The sequence below is a fragment of the Cinclus cinclus genome, chromosome 22, assembly GCF_963662255.1.
Source record: "Cinclus cinclus chromosome 22, bCinCin1.1, whole genome shotgun sequence".
Classification (NCBI taxonomy): Eukaryota; Metazoa; Chordata; class Aves; order Passeriformes; family Cinclidae; genus Cinclus; species Cinclus cinclus.
In genome coordinates this window covers 6,040,882-6,058,690 of record NC_085067.1, presented here as the reverse complement: position 1 = coordinate 6,058,690, position 17,809 = coordinate 6,040,882, and the positions used below count along the sequence as shown (strand labels likewise).

The following is a 17,809-nucleotide window of genomic DNA, read 5'->3' as shown; positions in this document are numbered from 1 at the left end:
GTGGTGTGGCGATAGTCGGCGACAGCCGGGCGGATAGGGGATGGCGGGGGTGATGTTCTGCGAGCCCCGACACCTCTACAACATCATCAATCAGTACCGGTGGAGATCGCGGCTGACGGAGCCCAACTACCTGTGCCTGTTGGGTGAGGCCGCGGCACAGGCCTGTCCCTACTGCCCCGTCCCTGTCCCTACTTTCCCTGTCTCTACCTGCTCCTGTCCCTGCCTTGCCCTGTCCCTCCCCCTCCTGCCGCTTCCCCTCCTTGTTTCCTCTGTCCCTGCTGCTGTTGCTGCCCCCTCTGCCCATCCCTGTCCCTCCTCCTGCCTGTGCATGCCCCTCCCTGCCCCTACCAGTCTTTGCCCTGTCTGCTGCTCCCCCGCCTGCTTCTTCTGCTCCGGCCTGTCTCTGCCTGCCCCAGTTCCTGCTGTGCCCCTGCCTGTCCCTGCCTGCTGTCCCTGTCCCTGCCTGCAGCCAGGCACTGTGCTCAGCCCGGGCAGATACCCTGAGCCAACGGGGCTTGTGAGGAAAAGCACACACATCACTTCTCCTCATTTCTGGGGCCTGGCACTTGGGACCTTCCTCCCATCCCATTTCAGGCGTCGTGACCTGGTGCTACTTTGGCTTTGCTCATACTCAGCTTTCCCTGCTCTCATCAGTCCCATGGATACACACTCTCACCTGCTGCTCACATAGGTTTTAGAACTGGAGTAGATTTCTCAACCATTACACAAAGATTGCTGATAACCACTTCTATTTTGCGTAGTGCCAATACCCCTAGAAGGGTGCCTGATACTGCAGTGTCATTCAATGTTTTGGTGAGGGAGCTAGCCAGTTTGGGAGTGGGGTTGGGGTCTTTCCAGTGCCCCTCTCCCCAGCTCTGGAGCAGCAGAGGCAAAGCTGCTGGGCAGGTCAGAGCAGAGCACAGGACTGGGAATGCTGCAGGAGTACACTGGGGTCAGGACTAACACAGCTGGTTATCACTTGGTGTAACACACAGACTCACATCAACCCTGGAGATTTTTATATCCACACCAGAAGACCTCAGTTTCTAAAAAAAAACAAATCACGCAATCGTGAATGTTGGAAAAGACCTTCAAGTTCATCCTGCCCAACAGCTGACTCTGCAACATTATAACCACCCCTAAACCATATCCCCAAGTGCCACATCTCCAAATCTCTTTCTCTGAGTGATGCCAGTGCCTGAATTCCCACTGACAAAATACAAAGAGGATTCCACCTTTAAAAGCCAATTGCTCTGTCTTGTTGTTTTTGTTTTTTTTTCCAGATGCCCGTTCTCAGCGTGAATTCAATGACAGCCACATAATTACAGCCCAAAGGATTGAACTGGTGAGTGGATTGCTGTTCATGTGAACCATCCCTGGATTTAGCAATTAGCAGGAAGCCAGAACTGGTATGAAACCCAGGGGAAATATCCCAGTCCCTGTCCTGCCTCGGCCGTGCCCCGCGGCTGCCACTGGGGGGATGTATTCTGTCACAAAACAAAGGTGGTTCCAGCAGCCCGAAGGATTGGCACACAGGAGCTGAACATCAGAGAAAACATTGCACAAGAGCTCACACAGTGCAGCCTTGCCTCACAAGGACAGCGCTGGCATCTGCACCGCTGCTGCTGGTGGAGCAATCAGCGTGATTTGCATCATTCCTGACTTCAACCGGGGCTGTCAGTGTCGTGTCCACCCACACGTACAAACACAACGCCTAGCTAGAGAGTTGTAACTTGCAAGATGTCAGGAGTGTTGATGCCACCAGAGAAGAGTGGAGCCGTGCTCCTGATGGAATTCCTCTGTCATTTTGGTAGAGTCCTGCAGGGGAGTACCTGATCCCGAATCCCGAGGAGCTGGGCTATGTCAGATTCTGTGTGGTGTATGACCACGACACTGGCTTTTTGGGCTGCACTGACTATCAGGAGGAGGAGAAAGAAACAGGTACATGTGACTGATGTCAGTCCAGACCTCACTGCTGGACAGAGATTCTTCCCATCCCTCATTTAATTTTATGAGCTTGTTGGAAGAGATGTAAATGTTCCCATTTTTATGTGAAAAACTGTGCTCTGCCTGTTTTTTTCACTGTGTTGTGTATGTTCTCAAGCTTCAAAAATCCAGGTTTTATTTCAAAGCATCATGACAGCCCTGGTTTCCCATCTGTGGATGATCCTCTGAAGTTCCTTGTTGCATGTGAGGAATGGGTTCTTTTTCTGGCCACATTTCCCTGAGATTTGGCTTGTCCAACGATTGTCTTTCAGGGAACAGTGCTACTTCACAGACTGAAATCAGCAGCTCAGGTTCCAGGTGTTCCCAGAGTGAGTACTTCCTTCTTTGAGGGTCACAAAAGGCTTTCAGTTCATGATATTTAAAAAGATTTACCTTTAATGGGGGTGGTGATTTGATGGAGTTCACCAAGAAATGTGAAGTGCTGTACACTTTTCCGTGGCATTGTTCAGCCTTTCTTGAACCATGGAAATGTTTGGCTTTCACACATCCTTTGGCAAGGAGTTCTGCTGTGAGCAGAACCACTTCCGTTTGTTTGAGCCTTACAAAGGCTACAGGAGTTTTAGCAAAGCTTTACATCACTTTTTAAAGGAAAAAAAAAAGTGGAGGTGTAAGGGGAATGAATAAAGCAAGCAAGTTCTAAATGCTGAGTGTGAGGCAGTAAAGGGAAGGTGTGAAGAATCAGAACTGTGTTTCTATTGTGTTGATCTATTTCTAAAGCAGACATAGCTAGAGGGAAGCAGGGTAGATTCCTTGGGAGGAGGAGGACCAGCCATCTCACATAATCTACTTCATTTAGGGGAGCATTTAAAACACTTTTGAAAATTTTATTTAAGACACTTCCTTTTTTCCTTGTTTGCCTAAAGCACACTAAAAGAAAAGGCCCTCCATAAAACTAAGATTATTAAATTTAAATTAATAAAATTTCCCTGGGAAGTTTCATTAATTTAAGTTTATTATGGGAACTCATTACAAGAATTTCCCAAAGAAAAAGGGGGAGAGGAAAAGAAATCTAGAAAAGGAAAGGAATAAAAAATCAGGATGAGAGGGGAAAAGCAGCATCCCCTGTACCTGACCTGCAGCAACAAGTAAAGAATAAGCCAAGCTTTTAACAAAGATTTCTGCAGAGCATTAGATGGAATGAAGAGGGTTTTGCTGTGCATGTCAGGGAGGCAGATGGAGACACTGAACCTGCCTGGGCAAACAGCTCTTTGGTCTCTTTAGATGCTGGGGAAGGAGATGCCCTCCTCCATGCCAGAAACCTGGAGCAGTTCACCCGACACCCCGTGCTTGTCCTGAAGGGAGGGTACAAGCGCTTTTCAGCTTGTTACCATTTCCTGAAGAGCCAGAAGACACTGTGGATGCCTCAGGTGAGATGAGACTAATTTCCAGTTAGTCTCCAATTCATATTTCCAATTCATATTCAGCTGATGATAGCTGGTGAATTCAGGTTAGATGGTGTTGCAAACCTGCTATCACAGTAATTTCAGTCAAAGGAATTAAATGTAATTTGAGTTACTGTGCTTGCTACAAGTCTCACCATTGATTCTTTTACAGCCACTTTTTCCTCTTCTGTTGGGTGAAAGGAAGTTCATGGAACCAAGCTGGGAATGTTCCCCTGATAACCCCGAAACTGGCCTATGGAGAGTACAGATAACTGAACAAACAATAGCAGATGATGACAAGAAGCAGGCTGCTCTCTCACACGTGGTTATCTGGCATAGTACACAGCAAATATTTTCAAGCAGAAGTACAATTCCTACCAAGCACTGTGACCCATGTCTTTTCATTGGGAAGGGTCACAAAGCAAGTGCTAGTGCCTTGTTTCAATAGGCCAGGAAGAAAACAGCCATCCACTCAAACACTGGTGTCCTGATTGCTTGGTTTCACCTATAAACATCAATCTGTTTAGTTTATGAGAAACAATTACCCTTTATTGCACATTTAGGACAGGCAGGGCAGGTTAAGAAGGTGCTGGACAACAGAGCATTTAATTCCAAGGTGTATTTTGTTCTCACTGTTCTTCTGGTTCCCAGGAAATAGCCCATGACACGGTGCTAACCTGTGGGTGCTACAGCACAGGAGAGAAAATCGATTCACTTTGTGCTGCTCTGTAAAGGGCAATTCACTGCTGAGCTTCCCCCTCAGACTCAGCTGGACACAGACACCCCCTTGCCTCTCTATTTAAGCTTTAAATTGTTAGACTGCTCCTTTGAGCTCCTGGAGCAGTGTCCAAGTATCCACACACCCCTTAGGGATGTCGAGGCAGTGTTGACTGCTTGTGTATTTTCCTTCTCAGCTGCAGATTTGTGCTGTGCCACTCCAGGGCACCTGCAGCTCTGCAGGTGGCAGATTACTGCATTTAGCCTTGCAAACAGTAACCAGGGAGAACATCAAATGGATCTGTCATGCTGCAGCCCCTCCAGACAATGGAAATAATGTATTCCACCTCCTGTTTAGTTGGGATTTGCTTCAACTAATGCCACCACAACAGGGAGGATGTTAATTATTATCAGTAAAACTAGAAAAGACTTCAATATACAGCAAATGCAGGTGATTGAATGAATCATTACACTGAAATATGTCATGGGCTGCTAACTAAGTGCCTGTTCAACTCTTCACATGACTTCTGTTTTAAGAACTTATTGAGCTAATGGGAGCAAAGACGCTCTCTAACCTGAGCCTGTGGTTTCTTTCTGACAGGAACTAGACACCTTCCAGCCATACCCTGTAGAAATATTGCCTGCAAAGCTATATATGGGCAATTTCAAGCAGGCCAGTGACAAACAAATTCAGAAAGATCTGAAGATCAAAGCACTGGTCAACGTCTCTGAACAGCCTGTAACACTGTAAGTTAAACTGTTCAAGGCTTATCCTCACCAGGTCCATTATGTGAAAAAATGAGGTGACACAGAATTTATTGACAGAGGAGCCAGTGCCTGTGGCCTTCCAAGGAAACCTCTATGCAGAGTCCAGTGCCATTTTGTGCTCAGTTTTCTAATTTCTGCTCCAGAGTTAGCACAACAGCAACACTGTCCTGCTGCCCTTGACCATGCCACGGGTGAATTGGGTAAGAGGAGGACTGGGAAGCCCTTGGTATTTCAAATCTATCACATACCACCACTCTTCAGGAAAAACCTGTATCTCTAAATAGCTGTCAGAGCAAAACATTACCAACACATCAGTGTAAAAGATAAATCACCAACATGTCACATTTTTGATCTTCCTTCCCTACTTATTCTGTCCATGACCAGTCAGCTCAGTCTGCAGGCCTTCCTGGAAATGCAGTTTCACACAAAAAACCCAACAGCATTTCTCAAGATGGTGAGCCGAACAAAGTAACAAATCCAGTTACTCACTCCAGAATGTGCACCAGCAGACATTTCTCATGCCTTTGGCTCCAGAGGAGTGTCTCTGCACTGTGGGTAATATTCCCATGCCCTCTTCATGATGTGCTTCCACATTTTGGAAATTCCTCACAATTTTTTGCCCCATGAGTTCTCTGGGTCTGTGGGAGGAGGAGATGCTGCCATAGAAAACCACACAAAGGGAACTGGGGGGCTCCACAAAACGGCCAACACACACTCTGTGAAAACACACCTGCTTTCAGTTCATCTGTTTTCATTTCTCTCTCTGTAGGTTATCTCTCTGTAGGTTAAGGCATCAATGCTGATACCATTGAAATGGAAAATCAGTGATTAAACTGGTTCTGTGTTACAAACATTTCTGTGCTTCACCATAGCAAATCCCTTATCATGTTAATGATGATGATGGTGAAAAACTCACACAAACAAAATTATCTCCTTGCCTCCAATACACATATCTTGTCAAGGCTGCTTCTCTGCTCCATGTGGCCTGTGTGCTCTTTTTCCAGGTTTACAGAAGAAGGTAAATCCCTCCATATATCTGTTCCAGATTCACTCGAAGCAGATCTTTTTTCTTCCTTCCCCACCATTTCTCATTTCATAGGTGAGTGGATCCTGATCTGGAATTCCTGAGCCCTTGCTCACTGTAGGATATTACATGGGAGTGACAGGAAGCTTAGACAGGAGGGTAAGCAAGCCCACACCCTGATGGATACCAGAGCTGTCTCACTAACCAGCCTGCTGGACAGAGAGTAGGTTTTACAGGGCATCTGACTTTGATGTCCCTGCTCACTTTAAAGGATACTTAATTCTGATAACAGGGAGCTTTCCACACAATCTGAAAAGGCTTTGCAGCAGGGTATCTACCAGGGCTCCATAGGATTCCCTCTTATTCCTTTGCAACAACCCTTTGACTCTCACCAGCCCAAATCTTCAGCCAGCAGAGCTGTATTTGAACCAGAGTGTGACACACATCAGAGAACTCGGCACGAGGCATTGATAATCTTTGTGATTTGCAGTGCAGACCTATTGTAGGGCCCAGGAAGACTTTCAGGTTGGACAGCATGAACCTGATTTCAGCTGATTACATCAGATAGGGCAACAAAAAACACACTCAGTGCCTGCAGCTGCACAGCAGACACAGCTCCTGCAGCTCCATCCTGATGCTGTCCAACCATGTTGTTATCTTTTATTGTGCTTATCAGATAACACCTGCCACAGACCAAGGCCCTGCTGAGCTGTGCTGCACAGAGCCAGAAGCAAAAGTCCATCCTGTCCCCACAGACCTTAATCTAAGTACAATATCAGACATGACAACTGCACACAAGGAAACAACATTTGAGGATATAATTTTGTAGTCCTGAACTGGATTTCATTATTTGGTGCACCAGAATGTTGACATTCACTTACTTGCCTTCCGTTGTGCCTCATGCTTTTTTCCAGTAGTATTTCAGAAGTTTCCTTCTGACATCACACATGATCTGTGGCTGTTCCCAAACCAGACTACAAGAATCTATTAGCTGCACTTGTGGAAGTGTTCCACTGTTTACCTGATAGTGGAACTGTTTATTTGGCAGTGGAGAGCAGATTACTCAAACCAGAACACGAGACTAAAGCTCTCCACATACTCCAAGGGGAGTGTGCATGTCCTCACGCTGGGTGTATGTTGGAGTGAGGCCAGCTCTACCCGGATCTTAGGATAGAACTAGTATCTCACAGTAGAAATAAGTTTTAAAATGCTGGCTTAGTGCTTGGGGGAAAAAAAAAACAAACAAAAAAACATAATGACAGCACTAAAAGAAATGGAAAGGCTTTGCTCTATTAATTCTGGAGTTCAGTTGCTAATATTTTAAGAACATCATTCTGTCTAGAGAGGGAGATGGAGAATGAAAGGGTTATGAATTAAATATGCAACCTTCCAGGCAAAATAAAATTTCAATACCTTTAGATCTGTCTGGGGAGAGTTTGTGATGCTGACCACAGCTGATAGGTCATGAAAGACCACTTTTCTTCAGATCCCTGATGTGAAGGTGACACTGATGTGTAATGAAACATTGACTGGTCATTGTCATTGAAGCTGCTCTTCAAGGCCATGTTTTAACTGTGGATTTTTAAGAAAGGCAAATGCTTACAGAAATGGGAGCTGGCAGTGCCCATCTGCTGCTGTCAGGGTTTCTGAGGGCTCCTGTCTCTCAGGCTGTAGCCCCCCTGTCAGCTGTCACCAAATTAGTGTTTGACTCTGCCACGGGAAGCTCCATTTCCCAGCTCACTAATTTGTGATTGGCATTTCTTGACTCAGATGCTCAGCTGGACGTGGGAGCAGTGCTGGTGTTGTCCAGCCTGGGGATAAGCCGGAGCAGCACAGCCACCATGGCCTATCTGATGCACTCCTGCCGCTTTTCCCTGCGGGTATGTCACTGTCACAGTCCCTGCAGAAACTGGCTCTGCGCTTCATTTCTCTTCCTGAAGCCCCATCACTGTAGTAATAAGACATTCTCTGTGGTTTCATGCACAATGTCCACTTGATAATGGAACTGATTATATGATTTGAGATTGCATCTTCTTTAGACCACTAAGGAGGTGACTTGCTTGTGATTTTGGATCTGTGAGTCCTTACTCGAGAACTTGTGATATTTTTGTTTTCCCTACTCAACTAAAGGGCTAGAAAAGCAGAGCTGTGGTTACAGAATATTTTTCTCCTGGATTTGAGGAAAAGAATGGCAGCTCCTGCAGTTAATCCTATCTCTTAATTCATGGTGTTAGAGAAGTTCAGAACCCAGTGTTTGCAGGGCTCTCATTTACCATTGACTTCAGCACTGACTTCTCCCACAATCCTTTTTTATTCCTCCAGAAGCAATGCCCTCCCACAGACATTCCTGTATAGGAATCTAGAATGGGATAATACTTGTCTAGGAGGGATGTACAGGTCAGATGGCCAGTACAGGCTGTTCCATAGCTCTGAATGATGAAAGAAATTAATGAAAGATGGCTGGGAATGGCCTGGCTGTGAAAGAGCCCAGCGGCCTCTCCCTTGGTTCCAGGCCTTTCTCCCTTTGCATACAACACACAGTCAGCATCTCCTGGTGCCTCCTAACATGGAGCAGGAGAGTTCCCATGGCAACTCACCATCCTCTCCTTAAAAACCTCACCCTTGTTTGGAAAGCTCTGGAGCTTGAAGGAATTGATCCAAACTTCACTAAAGTTGATAACTTGATAAGGTGATTGATTTTGTGCAAACATGTCTAACGTAAGAGGAAGGCTCTTTCCATGGCTCTGTGCCAGTGGGTAATTAGAGGCTGAGGGTGCCAGCAGGGCTCAGACAGGGTTCAATCCCTGCACTAACAGGGCTGTGATTGTTCCTGCAGGCTGATAAAAGACACTCACTCACTGAATCACAGAATGTGCTTCCAATGGCAGTGCAAAAGTCAAAGCCTGAGCCTTGCCATTCCTCTCAGTTGGCATCAACAGGTTGGTCTCAGCATTAAACTAAATGCCAAAAAAAAAAAAAAACATTGACAGGGCAGTGCTTGCCCACTGTTGGCTGGGCAAAGCTTTCCTGAGGGAATACCCTGGCAGACAAGTTTGTTTCTTGCAGACAAAAGCAGTGCAACAGATTCCTATGTGATCCTCCAGCCAATCCAAGCAAAGATCTTTGCAAGCTTCCAAAAAGACAAAAGCAGGGAGTTGGAATGTGCAGCTCCTGATTCTACTAGTAAACAACGTGTGAGTAGATCTATTGAGTCCAGGAAAACCAGACACCCACACTATGGACCCAGAGGAGTAAATATTGGAATATCAGCCTCAGAGCCAGCAGAATCAGCAAGATTAGAAAAACAAACCAATGGAGTTCTATCTGCTGACCTTTGGTCTCATTTCACTTAAGCAACCCTCCAAGTGCAGGGGCCAAGCTCCTTTGCAAGCAGGAAGATGAGCACTGACAGGAAAACCCAGGGATGGAGCTGGAGTAATGCTAGTGGATCTGCCCTGTGTGTGTCAGAGTTTCTAGGTGATTACTTGGAGCTAGCAAATAATTAAGATGGTTGTAATTAATTCAGTGGGATAACTGCGAGGTCATAACTGCTCTGCCACATCAGGTCACACCAATCCAAAAACATGATAATCTTCATTGCTTTATAACCTTAACAGCTGGTACTTCACTGCTTTGCTCATGATCTGTGGAAGGAACAGCATTTTAAGGTAGAAAATTCAGGATTGCATCACTCCATTGGAGTAGAATAACACTAAGTAGTGAAAGCAGATTGAGCTGTCCTCGTATCCAGGAGAGCAGAGCATGAAGGGAACAGATTTCTCTCAGGTTTACATCTGGATCCAGCCTGTCCCCATTTTGGTACCAAACTCCTCTCTGCAGGTTCTTGCTGTCCACACAGAGAGCAAATACAAAGCTGAAGTGTAGTTGCTTTGTGAAAATGCCCATTAATCACTTTCTGTTCAATTCCTAACACTTCCTTACTTTCCTTCTGTTTACAGAGAGCTTGGAAATACCTTCTGAAATGCAAAATGAACATGAGACCACACCGGGGCTTTGTGGAACAGCTCTCAGCCTGGGAGAACCAAATCTATGGGTGCCCAGTCACAGATGTCACTGAACCAAATTACTGACAGAGAACATCCCATGGGGAAAGCCACTTACTTCCCCTTTCTGGGGAGAAAATTACTTGAACACTGTGTGAAAAAATACCCAAATGTAATGGAAAAGCTTTCCTCTTTAGATCCATGTCATTTTGGGTCCAGATTTGGAGCCTCCTGAGGAACTCATCTGTGCTGGAGGAGGTGGCAGTTTGGGGAATGCATGTCCTACAGGTTGTGGCCCATTAGACACAGCTCGACTCTTTCGTAAGCAAAGGGGATTATACTCCCAGCTGTGGGGCAGTCAATAGTGTTATCTCTCTAAAGGTTTGTTATCCATGGTCTGGAATAGTAAATTTAGAGTCTGACAGCGCCCACTTCCAGCCCGGAGAGGTTCCAACAGAATTTCCCTGTTTGAGAAGTCCCTGTGCCCTGTGAGTGCCTTCTCAGCTACCCACAGATATGGCCATGGGCTCTCACAGACTCGCTGGCTGGGTTGTTGACAAATCCACCTTCCCATTTGCTGCTTTCTAATCCTACAGCCGAACCTCTGGGCACAGCTGGTAATTTTAAAGCCTCAGTGCTATCACACGAAACCTAAACTGAGTGCCGTCCTCTCTCTTATAGCGCTCCGAATTCTGTTCTTTGGCATCACGAAATAAAACACGTCAGAAAACACTCGCTGGCTTTGCAGCACTCTGTGTCTGGGATTTAGCGGCGGGTTTGAGTTTCTCATTCTGACACGCGCGGCAGGGCCGGGAATGCTCCCCGAGACGCCGCGACTTCACAGAATTCCTCCTTTTCCAGGCTCCGATTTAGAGGGAAGAGCAAAACGTCGGAGGCCCCGCCCCCTTCCGGACACGCCCCTGGGCGGGGCCGGGGCGGGGCCAGCACCGCCCGTCGCCGCGGGCCGGGCCGGTCGCCGCCGCCGCCGCCATCGCCGCCATGGCCTGGGGCGCCTCGCTCGCCGAGTGCCTGCGCGAGTGGGAGGAGCTGCAGGACGGCTACCAGCGCATCCAGGTACCACCGGCCCCGGCACAGCCCCGGGCGGGGGCCGAGGGAGCGCTCCGGCCGAGCGGGGCACGCCGGGATTACCGGCACCGGGGGTGGGAGATGCCCCGCAGCATCCCCAGCGGGTACCGCGGGCAGCCGGGCTCTCCCCGCTGGAGTCCGGGAGCTTTCTCCCCGTGTCCCTGCCCTCGGATACGAGCCTGTGCCTTGGGGCAAAGCGTTAGGGGGCAGGGCAGGGGTGCCGGGCTGTGCCGAGGCTCGGGAAGAGCGGGGTATCCCGGTCTGATGCCCCAGCCCGCCGTGGACGTGTCGTGGAGACCTCAGATGTCCCGGTTTTGCTGCTGGGAGCGGGGAGCGGCAGTGCCTGGCGTGGCACGGCCGGGCGAGGTGCGCAGAAGCCGTTTCACTCCTTATCGCTCCTCTCAGCCCGGCTCGGGGCAGCCCGGAGCCCGCCAACCCCGCAGGGAGACGGGCCAGCAGAGCCCGGGGCTCCCGGAACCCAGGCACGCTTCAGCCAGGCACCTTGTCCCGACTGCCAGACCCTGTCACCGCGGGGCTGACGGGGGCTCCGTGCCAGGAAGGTGGCTGGTGTCAGAGGTGCTTCCACCTGCTTTGTGTAATCCCCAGGGCGCTGCCTGCCGGTGAAGGAGTGGGCAGGGTTCCGCTCACACAGGGTCACCCAAGGGAAAGGTTGGCCATCCATCTCCTGCTGCCCAGGTCACTGGGCTGCAGCTGCACCCGTTCCCTCTCCCCCTCCTTCCCCCCGGGAGCGGGGTGAAGCGGATGTTGTTGCGGACACGTCGCTGCTGTGCCCAGATCTGGGGCAAGGGAGGCTTTGAGAAACCTCCTCTTGCTCCATAAGGGTTGCGTTGATGTCCCGGGTCGCCCACTTCGAACCCTGAGTGCAGCCACTCAGCGCCGGCCCTTCCCTCTGGACACCTCCTCCTGCCGTGGCTCCTCATCCAGGCTGTCTCCGAGCCGGGAGCTCGGATGCTGGCACGGCTAAAGGACTTGTCACAAAAGCCACTTGCTCAGAGTTAACTCCAGAGTCCGGAGGAGGTGACTCTAGACGGCAGCAGGAAAGCTTGGTGGTCAAACAGGGAGTGTTTTCAGATAAATCGGGGACATAAATCACTGCTGTGGAGCTGAGACTATCTGGGATCCATTCCCTCCTTGCCACTGCTTGTCACCAGAGGGAGAAGGTTTCCCTCCTCTGCTGTCGGTTTCACCTTTCTCCTTTGGGAGCAACTTTTAAGATCTGGTGATCAAGTGGTCGATAAGAGCTACAGAGATTAAAACTTGTTCGTGCCAAGGTCTAGTCCAAGGGTTGTTGTGAGCGGAGTGTAATTCCCTGCTGGAGGTGGTGTTCAGGCTGCTGTGAGGTGAGGCTGTTTTCCTGCTGACCTGGAGAAGCAGCAGCATTAATCCAGCAGCTCTCCCCTTTCCCTACTAAATATAGTGGAGAAATGCATCCAGCCTTACCCAGGTGCGGTTGGGTTACCCGGCACTTGGCTGCAGCCCTGCTGTGAGTCCATCCTCTTGGTCCAGCTCACTGACAGGCTCCTTCCAGCTTCCCAGGGGTGTTCAGGTGGAGCCCCAAAGCCACAAGCTGGGAGGCGTGTCCCAGCACCCAAAGCCACTGCTCGGAGTGGCCCATGGTTGTATCCTGGCCCACACAACGTTTATTCCCAAGTTTTTCCTGTCTGCTGTGTGCTGTCATTGGTGTCCCAAACACGGGAACATTCAGTGGATAGCCTGCTTAGGGTTGGGGATGGGCATCCCCATGGAAGCAAGGCTGGCTGCAGGCTGTCCCCAAACACACCTGGCCTTCTGCAGCCACCCCTCCTCTCACCCAGCAGCTGCACAGGTGAAATTAAGGACATTTTTTAACAAAAGCATCACAGAGGACCCAAGGATGGGGGGGCTGGGCAGGCAGCTCTAATGTGTGCTGATCTCTCCTTCCCAGGACAACCACAAGCTGTACAAGCAAAAACTCGAGGAGCTGACCAAGCTCCAGGATGGGATCTCCAGCTCCATTGCCCGGCAGAAGAAGCGGCTGAAGGAGCTGTCGCTCTCTCTCAAAAAGTGAGTCATAGCTCTGGGAGGGGAGAGCAGCAAGGACAGGGCTGCTGAGCTCACCTCATGTCTCAAATGCAAACTTCTGTGCAGCCAAGTGCTTCCTCAGTCCCTCTTTCCTCTGCCCTGATTTGTGCCCCGTTTGCAGTTCAGAGCCTGCAAGGGTTTTGCAAGTACCATGAACTGCTCCCCTGCTGCACAAAGCTCTTCCCATCCTTCCTAAGGGTGACAGAACCATCTGGCCTCACCTTGTTCCCTTCTCTTGAGCAACATCACAGCCTGACAGAGGAGCTTGCCCTGCAGATGGAGTTATGGACTTGCCTCCCATCCACTTCCCTGTCCTTAGGGTGTCCTTGCCCGAGTCAGTCACTTGTGGAGTGCCAGCACATGCTGGTCACGTTACAGAGGCTCTCCTGATGCCAGTGCCTGTCTTTGCTCCCCAGATGCAAAGGCCAGGCGACTCCGGAGCAGGAAGCATCCATCCAAGAGACCCAGAGCCTGATTAAAGAGAGGCAGAACGTGTTCTTTGAGATGGAGGCCTATCTGCCAAAGAAGAACGGGTGAGAAGGCACCTCAGCTCCAGCTGGGGCACCAGGACCACCCTCCACATCCCTGTGGCTGTAACACTGCAGGCACAGACCCAGAGCTGTCACCCTGCACCCAGCGGTGTCACAGCTGTGCTGCTCCACTTGGGCTCCCCAAGGGCCCCTGGGCAGCAGCCAGCAGTGCTGCCTCTCACTCCTCTGCCTGCTCATGGCCATCACCCACCCTTGGATGGTGGTTGTGCCTGAGGAGAAGCCCTGGTGAACAGCCCAGTGCCTGTGGGAGGTGGGGTGTGTGCTCCCCCACCCATCCCCCTGCAAGGGGACTCCAGAGGGTTTGTGTCTGGCAGCTCTGAGTGGAAGCACCTGGGGGCTCATCCCTGGCTCCACTGGTGGCACATGAGGGGACAGCTCCACAGGCAGGTCCTTGTCCTAATGCTCTGTTCCCTCTCCAGGTTGTACCTGAGTCTGGTGCTCGGCAATGTGAACGTGACGCTGCTCAGCAAACAAGCCAAGTATGGCCCCTCCTCACTGCTCCTCTGATTTTCCTGGCTTGGGATCCCCTTGGCACCAGGAACGACAGCTGAGGAGCTGACACGGGGCTGGCTTGGCTCACCTGGTGTAGATTCCCTTCCTGAGCTGTTTTCTGCATCATTTCCCAAGAATCAACCAAATCCTTGGCTGCCCCTCACATTCCTGCCACTGGGCTGGGATGGACCATTAGCTCTGACAAGTTAATGGGATCCTCCACCAAAGCCATGTCCATGTTTCTACTGTATTAGGAACTTCCAGGAAAGAGACACAGTGGATAGTCCCCTCCTTTTCCCTTGGGAAAACACCAGAAGTTGGTTTTGGCCCCTGAGAGCCTTTCTCTTGCCAGAGATGCCCAGCCAGGAGCCTCTCCCCTGTCCCTCTGTTCCCCAGTCCTCCCCTTGGAGATGCGTGCAGATCCCAGTCTGCCCATCTTCCCCACCAGGGCCACCCACCAGGTTGGGGTGTTTTGGGGTGCTCAAATGTGTCCCATTGTGTGGAAGCAGGCTGATATGCTCTGCTCTCAGAAATACCCCCAAGGCAAGGTTCTTCCTGGGTGTGTCCCAGAGGTTCTCAACAGAACATCACTTTTATCCTTTTATATTTTACAGCCAGATGAGATGGGAGGGCACAAATTGCTTGCTCCAAGCTTGTCCTTGTGCTTCCCTGCAGGTTTGCATATAAAGATGAGTACGAGAAGTTCAAGCTCTACCTCACCATCATCCTACTTATTGTCTCCTTCTCCTGTCGGTTCCTCCTCAACTCCAGGTGAGTCTGGCTTGGTGCTGGGCAGAGATCTCCTCCCAGAGCCCCCTTGCCCTTCTCTCCCACCCTGGAACATTCAGAGCTGAACAGGAGATCCTGGTAAAGCATCTGGACACTGCCCTGGAGTTGGGGTGGCCTTTGTGGCTGCCACGGCCCTGGTGGGTGGTGGGGAGCAGGTGCCTTCCCTTGGGAGTGGGTGTCCCCTGAGCTGTCACAGTGTGTGTCCCCAGCACGTGCCTTTACACCCTGCTGTGTGTGACCCAGGGTGACAGACGCTGTCTTTAACTTCCTCCTGGTGTGGTACTACTGCACCCTCACCATCCGTGAGAGCATCTTGATCAACAACGGCTCCAAGTGAGTCCCCTGGGCCCGGGGAAGGGGCTGGGGAGTTGGGACTCATCACAGGGAGCAGCTCCCTCCTACTCAGGGTGTGTGGCAAACCCTGCTGGGAGCTGGAGGAGCGGGGCAGGAGGAACCTCCTGTGTGGAGGTGGTGGGAAGGTGGAGCTGGAAGGGCCCTGGTGCTGCCCAGCCCTGAGGCCCTGGGTCCTGCTCTCAGGACTATTTCCCAGCCATCCCAGGGAGCTGTGGGGTGGCTTGGGCTGGGCTGCTCCACTCTCCAGGGTGCCTTTGGCTCTGGATTCACACTCCAGATGTGAACCACTTCTCTGTGTCTGCCCTCCAGGATCAAAGGCTGGTGGGTTTTCCATCACTACATCTCCACCTTCCTCTCAGGTGTCATGCTGACGTGGTAAGTCTGTGTCCCCTGTCCCATGGGGGGCTGCCTGGGCTGTGGGCAACTCTGGCCAAGGGCCCTTAGGGGCTGTGGGACAGGCCTGGCTGTCCCCTCCCCTCCCAGCCCCACATCCCCCAGCCAGCACCATCTCTCCACAGGCCAGATGGGCTCATGTACCAGATGTTCAGGAACCAGTTTCTCTCCTTCTCCATGTACCAGAGTAAGTGCTGCCACATGTGCTGGGACAGGGATTGACCCCCAGCTGCTGAGAGTGCCTGCAGAGCTCTGCAGCACATGGAGACCTGGCTGTAGCTGCTCACAGCTCTCGGCTCACCTAGCAGTTCCCTTGGCCTCAGGTGGCCTTTGTGGGATGATGCTGAGGCTGGGAGGTGATCCCTGGGCAGCTGCTGACAGCAGCCATGCTCTCCTTGCAGGCTTTGTGCAGTTCCTGCAGTATTACTACCAGAGCGGGTGCTTGTACCGGCTGCGAGCGCTGGGAGAGAGGCACAACATGGACCTGACTGTGGGTGAGTGGGATGTCCCTTGCTGCTGGTCTCAGGCTGCTGCTCAGCTCACTGGGAGCTGTGAGTTCTACTGAAGGAAATGGTGACACTTAGATTTGAGGGCACCCTTATCAGTAGCAGGAACACTAAAAGTTACAAACCAAAGCTCCCAGAGCAGCATCTCCTGTGGGGCAGCACCACCCCATAGGCTGATTGTTCCCCTCCTCCTGCTCTGCTGGGACCACCAGCCCAGCCTCACATCACCTCAGGATGTGAGGTGGCAGTGGATGTGGCTCTGGGCATCCCAGGTTTCCCCAGGAAGATCCTTCAGACATGAAACATCCCTCCAACATCCCAGGCACAAGGGCTGTCATCTCCCCAGCCCCTGTGACACCGAGGGCAGGAGCTGAGGGACAGCTCCACTGGAGCCCAGAGCCCTGTGTTGGATTAGGAGTCCCTGCCACTGTCTCCCCTCAAGAGCCCACAGTGAGGCTGGAGTGGCAGGTCCTCCTCATCCAGGCACGGTGTGGGCACTGAGCCTCCCTGTCCTCCATGTCTGGAGGAGCTGGGCTCCATCTCCTCTCCACCAGCCCATTTCAGCTCCTCACAGAAACCTTAATCCTTTGCAGAGGGCTTCCAGTCCTGGATGTGGAGAGGGCTCACGTTCCTGCTTCCCTTCCTCTTCTTTGGGCAGGTGAGGATGCCCCCAGTTCTTGCAAGATGCCAGAGCCTCGGGTGGGAGTGGGATGTGCCACATTCCCAGCTGTGCTCAGTGGCCTGGACATGGCACAGGCCCCACAGGCTGCCACAGCCATATGATACGGGATGCCTGGGGCAGGAAAATACTCCCAACAAATTCTGAGCCTTTCTCTCTGAAGCACCCAGCACCTCCACAACTGGGGAAGTGAGATGGGGAGGAGCTGGGGTGGTTCTGCTGAGTGCTGAAGTGCAGAGGGGCTGCAGTGAGAACCCTTCCAAAACCCTTCTGAGCTGCAAAGGATCAAGTCCTTCCTCAGTCAGATCCTTGGGGCTGATGGCCAAAGGCTGAGACTTCCTCATGGCCCTTAGGCTCCAGCTGGCCTGAAACAGAGGTGATCTCCCAGCTGGGATCCGCTGGGAAGGAGCCCTCTGGCCCTGAGCCTGGATGGGGTTTCACTGCCCCCACACGAGGCTGGGCTGGGGTTTATACCCAGAGGTAGGAGCTGGGTGGGTGCCTGCCTGGGGTCGAGCCTCTGAAAGCAGCAGCTGCCCTGATTCTCTTCTCTCCTGCAGTTCTGGCAGCTCTACAATGCTATCACCCTGTTCCGCATGATCCAGCACCCCGAGTGCAAGGAGTGGCAGGTAAGGAGGCTCCTGGGAATGCCCTGGGAGGAGGAGGAGGCCCCAGGCAGGTCCCTCTTGCTGACTGCAGCCTCTCCTCCATCAGGTCGTCATGTGCGGCATCCCCTTCTTCATCCTCTTCCTGGGCAACTTCTTCACCACCCTCCGTGTCGTCCACCAGAAGATTCAGAACAAGAACCAGGACACGAAGGAGAATTGAAGTGGGGCGTTGTGGGGGACTGGACTGTTTCTCCCCACTGGCTCCATCCCCTATTCCCACCTCCTCAATTCCGTCCGGACTCTGGTGTCTCACCCCATTCCTTGGAGGTCCGGGTGTGGGACAGAGCTTAGGGCCTGCTCCTGGACAGCC

At 51.5% G+C, this 17,809-nt stretch overlaps 2 protein-coding genes across 2 annotated transcripts; both read left to right on the top strand.

Annotated features, from left to right (window-relative positions):
* The first annotated feature begins 40 nt into the window (after positions 1-40).
* STYXL1 (serine/threonine/tyrosine interacting like 1) lies at positions 41-10,014 on the top strand. Its single transcript, XM_062507144.1, has 9 exons — positions 41-143; positions 1,284-1,345; positions 1,815-1,941; positions 2,259-2,315; positions 3,229-3,374; positions 4,708-4,853; positions 5,879-5,973; positions 7,669-7,778; positions 9,858-10,014. The coding sequence occupies exons 1-9, from the start codon at positions 41-43 to the stop codon at positions 9,987-9,989; spliced, it is 978 nt and encodes a 325-aa protein (XP_062363128.1). The 3' UTR covers positions 9,990-10,014.
* An 851-nt stretch (positions 10,015-10,865) lies between these two features.
* TMEM120A (transmembrane protein 120A) lies at positions 10,866-17,794 on the top strand. The gene is made up of 12 exons (XM_062506973.1): positions 10,866-10,976; positions 12,934-13,052; positions 13,487-13,603; positions 14,041-14,100; positions 14,789-14,884; positions 15,146-15,235; positions 15,566-15,631; positions 15,775-15,836; positions 16,051-16,143; positions 16,749-16,813; positions 17,392-17,460; positions 17,546-17,794. Exons 1-12 carry the CDS (start codon positions 10,902-10,904, stop codon positions 17,657-17,659), a joined length of 1,026 nt encoding a protein of 341 aa, XP_062362957.1. The 5' UTR covers positions 10,866-10,901; the 3' UTR covers positions 17,660-17,794.
* The last annotated feature ends 15 nt before the right edge of the window (positions 17,795-17,809 follow it).